Consider the following 14,037-nt stretch of genomic DNA (forward strand, 5'->3'; position numbering starts at 1 on the left):
ATTAAAAGAATTATAGTTTTGGAATTCAGGTATTAGAAAAAAACAGATCCTAATAGAATGTTCAGAAAAGTGATTTATACAGAAATAACCATTTTATAGAAGAACTACTCAGCATTTCAGTTATCATACGCTGTCCATGCCCAGATTCTGTTTTGGTTATTTTCCAAGGAACATGTTTGGTAATGAGAAATGGATTGTTATTTTTGCAGCCATACCTTATCCATATTTTTTTTTAGAGAAGATGGTTTCATTTTGGGCTATCGTTTCCAGTTTTGTTTCACATAATTCCGTTTTATTTGAACCTTCGTTTTGTTTCGTTTCGGTACTGCCTTTGACAAATAAAACGCTGGAAAAGAGCTAGGCAGCTTACTGGCAAAAGTTTTGAAAATCGGCGAATGCTTCTTGAGTGTTACTAGCTTTTTTAGGTTAGATTAGGTCAAAAAGTGCTTAAGCTTGAATTTGCGATAGAAGCAACTATTATATTCGTAAAGAGCATAAAAAAAGGCATTGAATGGTATATTCACTTTATTGGTAAGTCAATAATATGAACTGTCATAGATTTACCCATCTGGGAATGTTGAAAGTGAAGTCTAGCTTTTTTTAGGACTTAAAAAGACACCAAGTACTGTGATTTGCTAGAGCCAAGGGCATACCTTACAGTAGACACAGAAAAACAGTGCCGTACACATATCTGGAAAAATACTAACCTGGTTGGTCAACAAAATAAAAGAAATCTTCATACACATCAATCAGGTAAATATTTTCTGACGCCATTTTTATGAAACAAAGGGGTGAAACTACCTGGACGAACAAGTTTCGATTTTCGGGATCTAGTTACGGAAAACGGTACGGTCCCTTACGGGATATCGCAAATAAAACGGCTTTGAGCTTACTAAATACGTAAAAAAACGCTATTAAGGAAACAGGACTGAAACTAGACTGAAACAAGACCAAATAAAACGCGGCACTTGTGTCTCTAAGAGTTGGTATTAAAATAAGCAGCAGAGAAAAGGCATCAATGCGTCTTTAAGCCATCTCAAGTTGCAAAAAAAACTAATTTGGCTTTAAATCCAATTTTGAGAAGCTTTTCAACAAGAATACATTCATTGATAGCCCACAAACCAACATACAACTTAGGGATACTCTTCTTAATAGAGTAACAATAATTCGGTTATACGAGATATTTCAATATAAATATTTTCTTTGGTTATAACCAAACGCAGTATACGCAGTTTGGTTATACGCTGTACCAATTATAAAAGAGTGAATATGCAAAAAGTTAAGCAAAAAATTGTAATCTTTCTCCCCTATGATTACTGACGAAATTCTTTTAGTTTTAATCTGTTCATTTAAACACACACAAAAAGAAATAAATATTCATACAATTCATTATATTAATTAAACAAATAAGTAAGAAATGACGTTATTCTGCAGAAATTCAATTTATGCAGAAATTATTAAGTTTTTTAAACACAAAACAGAACGCCATAATTAGGAAGAGATTATAAGGAAATATTCAAAGAAAGTGGGGGGCTTTACGAGGGAAAGTAAAGTTGAAATAAAATGAAATTTGAAAACAAAATGGTGACTGTAGAAGAATGCAATGAGTTTTTAGCAGAAGTATTTATTAATTCTGTATTTACCAAAAGTAAATACAGAATACAATTCTCTATTTACCAAAAGTAAATACAGAATACAATTCTGTATTTACTATAAGTATTTACCAAAAACTTGCAGTCATTTTACTAATTCTGATATAAACATGTAAGGATTTTATTTGAGAATGATTTTCCAGCCAGAAAGTCGTTTACGCAGGTATCTAAAAACCAACCCAAACATTTTAAACACACTACACTGAACCCGAGGAGATAAAATGGTATGACAGGCTACATAACATAGCATTAAAGGCATGGAAAAGCAAAATGAAAATAAGTTTTATTGAAATTAACATAGTACAACTTGTACATGTCGACTTATTACAAGGCAGACAAAGAGGTAGAGCACGATGCGTCTCTCATTGCACAAAAAAAGAAGTCTACAACAAAAATGCACACTTCTCAAAAAGAGGAAGAAGAAAAAGCTACGAAATTTACGGAAGAGAGTTTAAATGAAAAATACCTGTAGTCCTATGCTGCTGCAGAATGAGTCCAGTTCATGGTTATATGACAGTAAGCCAAAAATAGCAGATTTTTGGTTCAATAGTTACCAAGAGTGAGTGAAGAAAAGCTTTTACTACATTTCTAAATAGTTGTTATTACACTGGAGAAATATTACACGTAGACAAGGTCGAATTCAGGAAGGGGCTAGGGGACTTGACGAATGTATATTTTGATTAGTGTGAGATTCAGAATGTTCAGATGTGTTTAGTTGCTTAATGTTTTATTAAACATTATTTATATTATACTGTATTATATACATTAGATTACATCATGTTTTTATTATTGTTTTGGGGATTTCTGAAACACACTCCCTAACAAGCTTTGGCTTTGGGAAGGAAAGTTTTATTTATTCATTTGTTTTCGTTTGATTTTCAATGCCCATATATAAATATAGAATAATAACGAATCAGTAAAAAGATAATCAAAGAAGACAATATGTTTCTGAAATATAAAAAAACTTACTTGCTACTTGTAATTTTATCGACTTGAAGTATTCTTCCAGGTAAATATAGTTTGACCTCTTGAGCAGTCTCATGACCATTCTCAAATACATGAGAAGCACCATACCTTTCTGCTACTGAACTGTAGCCACCCTAATAACAAATAGATGGTAAGATTTGAAAGTAAGAAGGTAGTTGGCATGTAGCCACCCTAATAACAAAAAAAGGGTAAGATTTGAAAGTAAGAAGGTAGTCGGGCAACTTTTGGGAGCCCTCTAATGATAATATTTGGCAATGTCAATAACGCAAAACCAATCACTAATTTTAAGCTCATAAAGTGTCCGTGTAACGTTACACAACGGGCACTTGAAGCTTGAAGCCAAACAAGTACTTTTGATTAATACGATCTGTGCGATTAATTCAAATAGTACCAAATTGTTTACGTAATTTTGGTGGGTCTACCTTGTCTTATCTCATGGTTGGGGAATCACGTTAGAACTTCCTGGGATTTTTCGGGGGTGGAGGAGGAGAGGTGAGGGAGCTTCAAATTTTGTTTTGAGGGTAAATATTTTGTTTCTGGTTCTCATAAAAATATATTCTTGGTTGTCTTATTTTTTGGCGCGTATTGTCCACAAGGCTTTCCAGACAGTGGAATTTACATAATAATACGTTGAAATAGTTCGTGGTAACGAACTGCAGTAAGGAGCGATCCGGCTCAGTAGTAACGGAAACCATAAAAAACGGAATTTTTATAACAATAGTTACATCGAAAGAATCGCATTCTGATGCTGATTTTAAATATACAAGTTTCGTTAAGTTTAGACTCTCCCATCAAAAGTTACGAGCCTGAGAAAATTTGCCTTATTTTAGAAAACAGGGGGAAACACTCTTTAAAAGTCATTGCATCTTAACGAAAACCACACCGTCAAATTCAGTGTACCAGAGTAGAAACTTCTACAGTAGAAGTTTCAAGAATCTGTCTACAAAAATGTAGATTTTTGCATTTTTTTTTTTGCCACAAGACATATCACGGATGCGAATTTGTTTATTTTTTTTCCCCAGGGGTGATCGTATCGACCCATTTGTCCTAGAATATCGTGCGAGGGCTCATTCTAACGGAAATAAAAAGTTCTAGTGCCCTTTTTAAGTGACCAAAAAAATCGTAGGGCACCTGGGCCCCCTCCCACGCTCATTTCCCCCCAAAGTCACCAGATCAAAATTCTGAGATAGCCATTTTTTCAGCATAGTCGAAAAACCTAATAACTATGTCTTTGGGGATGACTTACTCCTCCACAGTCCCCGTGGGAGGGGCTGCAAGTTACAAACTTTGACCAGTGTTTACACATAGTAATGGTTATTGGGAAGTGTAAAGACGCTTTCAGGGGGATTTTTGTGGTTGGGGGAGGGGTTGAGGGGAGGGAGTAATGCGGGGGATCTTTCCATAGAGGAATTTGTCATGGGGGAAGAAATTTTCCATGAAGGGGGGGGGGCAGGATTTTTAGCATTTTTTTAAAGAACAATGAAAAAATAAATATGAAAAAGTTTTTTCAACTGAAAGTAAGGAGCAGCATTAAAACTTAAATCGAAGAGAAATTATTACGCATATGAGGAGTTCACCTCCTCCTAATACCTCGCTCTTTACGCAAAAGTAACTTTATTAATTTCAACTATTTATTCTACAGCCTTCGTGATTCAGGGGTCATTCTTAAGGAATTTGGACAAAATTTAAGCTTTAGTGTAAAGAGCGAGGTATTGACGAGGTGGTGAACACCCTTATTTACGTAATAAAAACATACGGGTATAGAAGTTCGCTACGTAAGCTAATTCGTAAGTTACGTATATTTTTACTAATAAAAACGTTGGTGAAAAATTAAAAGTTCTAGTTGCTTTTTTAAATAACCAAAAATTGAAGGGTAACTATGCCTACTCCCCCGCTCTCTTTTTCTCAAAATCGTCCGATCAAAGCTATGAGAAAGCCATTTAGCCATAAAAATAAATTAATATGCAAATTTCGTTTTAATTATTCATGTGCGGAGAGCCAAAATCAAAACATGCCTTAATTTAAAAACGTTCAGAAATTAATTAGAAAAACAAGTTTTTTAAACTCTAAGTAAGGAGCGATATTAATATTTAAAACGAACAGAAATTACTCCGTATATAAAAGGGGCTGTTCTCTCCTCAACGCCCTGCTCTTTACGCTAAAGTTTTTTGCTGTTTTAAAAAGTAGAGTTGAGAGAAAGAGTCAAACTTTAGCATTAAGAGCGGGGCGTTGAGGAGGGAACAGCCCCTAATGCTAACGAATCACCCATAGTTTCAGCATTTTATCAGCGTTGGAATCACTATCACCACTGAAATTCTCATCATCTCCATCTACTGGTAAATCTAAATCATTCAATCGCCTAAATTTCGAACCAAAACAGTTGTATATAGTTGACCGCTGTCTTCGCTTCGACATCATAACTGGTTAAAATTATCCAGAAATCTTTTATTGCTGTCATTTCAAAAAATTGCTTAGCTACTGAAAAGGAAACAGGTTTTGACATACACACTTTTTGAAGATTCAATGATTTACGGGATGACAATCTACATAATGCGGTGTAAGCTCGGGTGACACCAACCACAGGAGAATTCCCTAAAGACTTAGGGTAGGCAGATCAAGTATCGACAATCCTTTTCAAAAATGCGTTAATCGCGCAATCAAGACAAAGAAATCTAATGACCGCACTTCTGCCCACTCCAAGGAGGGGGGGTCACCCCACACCCTGGATCCACTACTGGGAAAACTCAGAAAATTCCTTTGGAGCTTTAAGTGGCAGATGATCAATGTCACCTACGCCAATCCAAAATAGCTTTTGAATCCAATCTACATTCTTGAAACTAATATTTAATATAAAAGGCCAACATTGATGAGAGCGTCAATACTACACTAGTTAACACAATGTACTGCCCGAGTGTGCACGTATTCCAACATTTGTTTATGTAGAGGTTTGTGAATGTGACTCGGCATAAATACGCATCTAGATGTTACAAAATCGGCTATTTAAATATTTAACATTAAAATATCTCTCGACCCCAAAATTTTGCTCCGCGACTCCATCTGGAGTCAAGATCCATAGTTTGAGAAGGCCTGATCGAACTACTAAGACTTGGGACACATGATCAAGTAATGAGTGACGCAACACATTTTGTTATATAAATATAATCATAGATCAAGATAACACTGGAAGTTTTGCATGTTTTATTGGTGTAAAATTAAAATAGCAATTTTTGCAGCTCTTGCGATTGACAAACATGGAAAAAAGAAGGTGTGCACTTTATTTTAGAGATTATTTAGCGCTGAATGCACTTATTTTGTCGTACTAACTTCGGCATTGTTAGAAAATCCTTAACTTAAATCAATCATACAGCATGACAAACAAATCTAGTCAAGAGGCTGAGCTTGTACCAGCCGTGTACCATTAAAACCAGCCATTAAAACCAACCAGCTTGTACCATTAAAATAATTTGACATAAGAAATATTTCCTTACTGCTGTCCAAACAGGTGATGTTTTTTTCTAAATACGCAAAAAAAAACTAATAATCCCTCGAAAAACCAAATTAACCTAACTCATAATTGGAATATAATATTTTCTGATTTTTCACTTAAAAAAAAAAAACAAAAAATTACTACAATTTTTATTCTAGACTATTAATACCAAAGTCATAACTACCAAGTTAGTAGTGGTAATGGATTTGCGCAGGATAGCACTCAAATAAGATTCTCAGGGTGGCGACCGTGGTCCATAAGTATCACAAAGGTCGACAATGGAACACCAAGGTACGTCTGTTTTGGACGCTTGCGCACTGTCGATGCGCATCTGCACTATATAGTGGAGATTAGAAGTGTGTGAGAAGTGTCAAATTCGAACCAGCAGGATAGTGAAATGGTCTGTTAGCAATCTACTTTTGCAAATCAGTAGGTATTCAGAAGCCCCTTCCCCCCCGCCTCGATCTTACTGTAATATTCTGATTTTAAGAACCTTCATTTTTTCTTGGCACAGCGAAATGCTATACCATAAATAAGTTTTACTGGGCGGAAACTAAACAAACTTTGCATAAATATTAATTCTACAAACCCTCACCTTTAGTCTATAAGCTTCTTTTAATTGGTTGTCTTGTATTTTAAACCTGATTTACACTCTTATATCCCTCACAATTTGAAAAAAAAAAACGAATTGCCTTGAGCTCGGAGCTATTTTTAAAATTATCTTCTGGTTCCCAGTTCATTTTTATCACATTTGCACTACGTTAAGAAAAAAGAATCCAGCAAAAGCACATTTTTTTTTACACTCACCCTCTAGTTGCTATTTGAGAACTGCTTATAGCAACACTATCTAAAAAGTTAATCCCCAGGACGATCACAAAATTCACTCACCTGATTTAGATTTTGTCTACTTTCAGAAAGCAAAGGTCGTCCATCGGGTTCTTCAGTACGCCCATGTCTACTTCGCGAGAAGCAACTTCTCGTTAACACTTTAAACTAGAAAATTCGGCATTAAATAACTTTTCTTGCAACACTTTTACATACTTTCTTACGCAGGTATTTCAGCCAATATCAATAACACTACCATTATAAAGCAACTAAGATAAGACAAAAATAGAAGGAAACCTTGATGGAGCCATTGAACAGAGAAAATTAGCTTATTAGAGTACCCAAAACGGCATCAATGCCATGAAGGGAGATGGGCCAAATCCGCCACAAAAGTGCATAAGAGAAGAGAAAGAGTCAAAGTGTGTTTTAGGATAGTACATAGAAAGGAAAATAAACGAATTATCAGAGTTGCAAAAAAAAATAATAAAAATGTACGCAACACCTAAAAATGGCTGGCAAAAAAAAAAAATTAACAAAAAAAAAAGAGTCAAAATATAGTTGGCATCATTCATACACCTGTACCTCTCTCCCTCATGGTACACAAGAACAGCTTATTGCATAACCGCTAAGCAGGTGTTTTAAACGTCTTAAATTTAGAAGAAACTGTCTTTCAATGGCATAGTACGTTAATAGCTACAAACAGGGGACAGAGGCAGATATCCCCTCTAAAAGACAAATCGAAGCATCTTCTCACAAGGAAGCTCTGCAAATAAAACCGTTAATATGGGCAAAAATACAGATGTCTGGGCCTTGAAACCTCTCATGAAAAGGTCCTCCCTTTATCCTAAGTTGCTAAAAAAAAGATTTATTTGCAACAAATTTATTTATTTATTACCCAACGTATAGATCAAAGGTCTTTTAAGTGTTTCAAGCCCCACCTACTAAATGCTATAAAAAAAAACTTACCTTAGGGTCCTGACATGATTGAAGCTCATATAAAATTTGGCTTTTTAAAAGTCGAAAAGTAGAAACACTCAATCTAGGAACAATATCATCACCAATTGCCAAAGACATACAGAATGACTCGGAATGTGTAGCTGCTTCTTCATTTAATAGGCCACCTATGAAAATTGAACTCAAAGAAAAAGCTATGTAACTTTGTGCTATCATTTGACGATTTTTGTTTAGGAGCCTTTGTTTTAAACCAGTTTACTTTTGGACATTCGACATCTATGAACCAGGTTACATAGGTAAGCGCAGTAGCTTTTGTCAATAAGCCAAGATCATGGCCAAAGATCAAAACTGTCCTACACAATTTTCAATTTGAATCTCAATTTGCAATTACAAAAAAAAAAACAAAAAACGATTGAATCCACTGAAATCCTACCCGTAGGGTCACACAGATGTTTAAAAACTTTTTGCATCAGTTGGAGTCTCATATAGGGTATACCAGATAGAAAAGAGTGATCACATCAGCAGACAAAATAGAAATGACAATTAAAAATGAGCTGAATAGGGAGATGATATTAATAGTATGATTTATTTTTGCAAGGACTATTACAAAAAAACAAACAAGATACTAACCAAGAAGTGGTATCACTTAATATATAATAGACAAATACGTAAGTTCAATCAAACACTGACCTAGTGAAAAAGAAATTTTGTGGTTGAACACTTGTCTCAGGACCTTTCGCAACTTTCGAATTACCCCAAATTGATTTTTTCACTATTATCATTATCCAATTGTCTACATCAATAAAACACTACCCATAAATTTTTTCATTAAATCTAACACTTCTTTGCACTTCATTACAAAATACAAATGCCTCCTACCTATCACCACACATCCCGATACCCCAACCCCGATACAAGAAGTAAGGGTCATTTTTCTGCCTGACCCGACTCATATACTTCCTTCTTTTCCCAAATGGTAACCCGTGCGCTCCCGTATTTACCAAACATCCTAACTCATCCGTCTCTTCGCTCCGAGTCTCTTTAACCTGTACATATAGGTCTATTGACCGGGTCTTCGCTATCCCCTTGTTCCATATTCGATCTCCTGGTCTCCTAGGTAAAATTGGTGTAGGAAAAGAAAACGGTATGGCTATAGACTTTTGCAATTTTGTAGGTATAACAACCTAATTATAACCAATACGATGTTTGGTCATAAAATGGCCCACAAGCTGACATGGTATTCACATGATGGTAAAACAGCAAACCTTATTGCTTATTTTATTGTAAACTGAAGACTAGCAGGATCAATACAAGATACTAGGGTATATAGGAAAGCTGTTATTGATGTTAAAAGTAAAGATCACCACCTAGTAGTGTCTAAGGTTAATTTAAAGCTGAAATTTCGGAAGGGTAACTATCTCCCGGAAAATTATGATGTTGGTAGACTCCAGGATGAAAATCTGAGAGAAACCTTCCAGTAAAAGTTGAAATACTAAACTTGAGAGTTTAAAATTTGACAATGTGGAAGATGGATGGAATAATCTTAGAAAAACAATTTGTGAAGTTGCTGATGGTGTCTTAGGGAAGACTGTTAAGACTACAACTAGGAATATTAGTGAAAACGCTTTATGTTTAATAGAGAGTAGAAGGGGTTTGTACAAGAATTACCTGAGTGATAGATCATATGGAAACAAAAGGAGAAAGTGGAGAAAGTATTAAAATATGAATTAAGGAGATGTGAAGTGGAGGCCATGGATAAAATTGCTGAGAATCTGGAAGATGCAGCTAGACGGCATAATAGTAAAATATTATACTGGCATGTTAATACATTGAAAGGGAGTAGTCAATCCGGACTAGTCCCAGTTAAAGAAAGGAATGGCGCCACAATTAGTGACGCTAAAAAAAAATATTCACAACAAATTTATTGATTTATTACCCAACGTATTTGGCAAATAATAAGGCTCCAGGTGCTGATAGTGTGATAAATGAGTTTCTTAAATATGGTGGCTCTGAGGTTAGAAATAAGCTACTGAAGATTATGAATTTTATTTTTGTCACAAGGAAAGATTTAAGGGAACAGGGACTTCCTGGGTGGGTTTGAATAGACTGGGATGGAGGAGAAGCGTGCGTAGCTGTGTTGGCCTCATGCGGATTGGTGCTGCAGTGAGTTATTATTATTATTATTAGTAGTAGTAATAGGTCTCATAATCTTTCCCGCAAAGTATCTTAAAGAGTGAAGGAAGACAAAGGGGCATCCCACTCAAATACGAAATATTTTCTTTTCGTTTCAAGTTTTAATATTCCTTCTAACTTTCAGTAGAAAAAACTTTCAAGAAGTTTTTAGTTAGTTTTTAACCGTTTTTTTTTTACATTAACAAGACACCCTGGTGTAAAATTTTCTTTGGAAACTTTCGTCTCCACGGAAAATGCTTCTTTTGGAAAAGATTCCCCCGCTTAGACTTGCACAAACAAAATCTTCATATGTTTCCCAATAACAAATACTGTATATAAAGAATGGGCAAATTGCGTAACTTTCAGTCATTTCCCAAGGGGCTACGGAGAGTCAAGTCTTCTTGAAAGGCTTACTCATTGGACTTTCCCCTCTGCTGAATCAAATGGTTGTATCAAAATTTTGATCAGATATCTGGGGAAAAAGGGCGTGGGAGGGGAGCTAATTGTCCTCTATTTTTTTGATTACTGAAAAAGAACATTATAACTTTGATTTGAGCTCAAACGAAAGCTCTTTCAATCTTCTGGGACCATCAGTTCGATTCGATTATATTTTTTTTTGGAAAAAAAAACACGCATCCGTCATCTTTCTTCTGGCAAAAAAAAACATATAAATTCCGCATTTTTGTAGGTAGGATCTTGGAACTTCAACAGTTTTATTATAAGCTGAGTCTAATAGTATGATTTTATTAAGATTGTTTGAATTTTTATGTGTGTTTTCCCCTTTTTCGAAAATCAGCCAAATGTTCTAAGGTTCTACGTTAAAAGTAAAAACAAACAGAAATTATTCCGTATACAAAAGGGTTGCTCCCTCCTCAATACCTTGCTCTTCACGGTAAAGTATTAGGCACTTCTAAAAAAGTTTTCCTATTCTAATTAAACGGCCCCTATGTTTCAGGAGTTCGTTCTCAAAAAAGGAGCAATCAGTCATACTTGGCTCCGATAAAAAAAAAAAGATGTTCCTTTTGAACCCAAAGCCAAGTATCTCATTGCGATGTTTATTAGTTAATTTTTTGTCCCCAAGTGATCCCCAGGGATGTCCTGGGTGCCAAGCTGGCACCCAGGACATCCCTATACCAAGGATACACAAACTGGAGATATTTCGCTGTGATATTAAGTGAATAAATACGATCTATATCCCTTTTTTCAAACTACACTTAATAGATCGGCAATAAATAAAGAAAAAGAGAGAAAACATGCTAAAATCGCAACAGACAAAAAAAAAAGAAATATAAAACTTCTAATCAGCCGAGAAAAACATAGGCTAAAAATAGATAAGGACAAAATCATAGAAAACTCACAGTTAAGCAATATCTAGAGTTATTTTGCCAATTAAAATAACACTATGAAGATCAATAGTTCCATACTGTGCTGTTACTCTGGAGTTTGAGACCCAACATAGGAGATTAAGAATCTATTTAGAATGCTAATAATAGCAAGTACGTAAACATCAATTGTCCCATCCCAATGGAAAGGGCTAGAAGGGGATAATAACAAAATGTGCAGAATAATAAAAGAACTGTATTGGCTCGCAAATAATAATCAGTTAAGCAATACATTGCTGCAAGTAAGGATAATGTAGCTACGACGAACCTTTTCTGCTAAATGCTGAGTAAAGTCGGTTTGAGCATGACTGCAACCAAAAATATTGAATCTTTGTCAATGTTTTTCCTTTTTTTTCAAATCATTCTGTACATGTTTATATATAGTCTAAGTATACTTTATATACAGGCTGCAAAACAGAATGACAAGAAACGAATTCTTCGGAGATTAACTACATGCAAAGAGAAATAACTTCAGAAGTTCCAATATGATTAATCAAACTAACGAAGCACTAATGTTAAAACCTACCATCTACATTTGCATCGTCATTGCCAAAAAAAGGACAAACAAAAGAATTAGCAACAAGAAGAGGGGGGTAAGCGGGACAAAGATGGTTTTCTAAACAGGCCAGTCTTTTTTCTTAGCAGACCTTGGTAAGAAACATACCAGGTGCCTCAGTCAGGATGGGTTGAGATTTCAAAGAATAGCTTAAATTTGTTGAGAATTCTCGTGGATCGGTAAAACTGAAGAATTTAACAGGTGGGATGGATGAAACGTGTTTGCAAGCATAGTACTCTGAGAAGACTTAAAACTGTGACAATTTTTTTTAACAGCAATAAAATTCTTCATTCACATTTTGTTTGAATATGTTTCTGAATCTCAGCAAAAACACGTTCCATGTTGCTTTTTTAAAACTTTACATAAGAAATTTCTCACAGAGGAGTTTTTTTCTCACTAGTTCAGACGAAACAAAAGTTTTGTCACTAGTTCAAACAAAACAGACTATGAACTGAGATAAGAACCGAAAACGGTGAAACATTGCAAATTTCTTTCTTTGTATATTACATTAACTCAGCTAATGTGTTGCACTTAAAATTTCTTAGAAAAATACACAAAAAAGACAGCCGTTTTGATTTGAATAACTGACTTCTCTTCACTAAGCTACAGGTATGCATATAGAAACAGGACTCACAAAAAATATATGACAAGTAATGTGTACCGAAATGTTAGAAATACGTAAAATTGCAGGATGTTTGTAAAGCAGAAAGTTTGTGAAAGGAAAACGTATCAGAATTTTCTTCTTTTTTTCTTAGCAGGATTAAATCACAAAAGAGAACTTGTTAGCAAGATGCATGGTTGTGGGGGCAGAAATGCCTTGACGTTTTACCATTTGAATAAGAACTTTTTTTATAAATATTGCATGCATTTTCAACACTTAGTGATGGAAAGCCCCTACTCAGACATCCTAAACAGCTTCCCTGACTTAAAGAAGGAAAGATTAAAAGTTAATACCTGGAGGAGAAAAGGCAAAGCATCTTAAATTAGGGAATCTGTGTCTTAGGAATATTGACAGAATCACTGCTACTCCAGCGCCCAAACTGTGACCTGGAATATATAACATTAAAATCTGAAACTATATACATTTTCAAAAGAAGTAACTAAAAACATTCTTTTCAATATCATCCTTTTTTAGTCTGGAAATTTCTAGACTTCCTATTTCATGAAATTTTGTTCAATAGTTTGAAATAAAAGCGATGTTCCTTATTCAATTTTATGGACGTATTTTCAAGGGTTTAATTATTTATGAACTGATAAAAAAGACATAAATAATGTTAAGAAAAACATGGAAGAAGGCTACCAAAAAAAAACTCGAAATAGAACCTAACCGTGTCAACAGACTCGTCTAATATTGAAAGAATCACAAATACATTAATTTTTAATTTTCAACGAATCGACAGATGACAGCGAGCAGATTGATGGAGAATGAACCGCAAGGGGAAATATGTCTAACATTTCTAAAGCCAAGGTTAAGAGCAAAGCCGAAGTTGACTTAAATAACCAAGACAAAGTGAAGCAAAAGTCAAGAGAAAAATTCAAAATTTTTCATCATTTAAAAATGTTTAGAGTCAAATGACATACTACAATACCGTGGCAAATTGCCACAAAACATATTATTTACTATCTACAAAGTAAACAATTATTATAGAAAATAATTTGGTACCTTTATTTGACTTTGTTTATTCCTTTCTTACTCTATTTATTTATTACCAGGATTTATAAAAAAAAAATTTACAAACGTCAAAATTTACACTAGAACAAATTATCAGACATGTATGAAGCAAGCGGTCAAGGTAAGTGGCAGCATCCCTTACGTTTTAGAGAAAACTGAACGTGACAAAAAAAAAAAAAAAAAAAAAAAAAAAAAATCAAAACACATTTTTTAAATCAAATGAACGTGAGAAGTAACGTTAAAACTTAAAACGAACCTGAAATTACCCTAAATGTGACAGGGGCTACTCAATTTCAACCCCCATATTCTTTACTCTCAGATAAATCGGTGCTTATCTTAAATCATTTTAA

At 34.6% G+C, this 14,037-nt stretch overlaps 1 protein-coding gene across 4 annotated transcripts in view; it reads right to left on the bottom strand.

The window, feature by feature from the left end:
* Positions 1 to 14,037, bottom strand: part of LOC136039445 (diacylglycerol lipase-beta-like) — a 121,850-nt gene that overhangs the window by 36,353 nt on the left and 71,460 nt on the right. For 3 of the 4 annotated variants that reach the window (XM_065723200.1, XM_065723199.1, XM_065723201.1), the window contains exon 11: positions 12,970 to 13,062. In XM_065723200.1, the coding sequence (XP_065579272.1) occupies positions 12,970 to 13,062 (93 nt within the window). Of the gene's footprint in view, positions 1 to 2,621; positions 2,753 to 7,014; positions 7,120 to 7,917; positions 8,073 to 12,969; positions 13,063 to 14,037 lie in introns of all 4 variants that reach the window. The other variant, XM_065723202.1, reaches the window with a different exon arrangement.

Source organism: Artemia franciscana, chromosome 19 (assembly GCF_032884065.1).
Source record: "Artemia franciscana chromosome 19, ASM3288406v1, whole genome shotgun sequence".
Taxonomy (NCBI): domain Eukaryota; kingdom Metazoa; phylum Arthropoda; class Branchiopoda; order Anostraca; family Artemiidae; genus Artemia; species Artemia franciscana.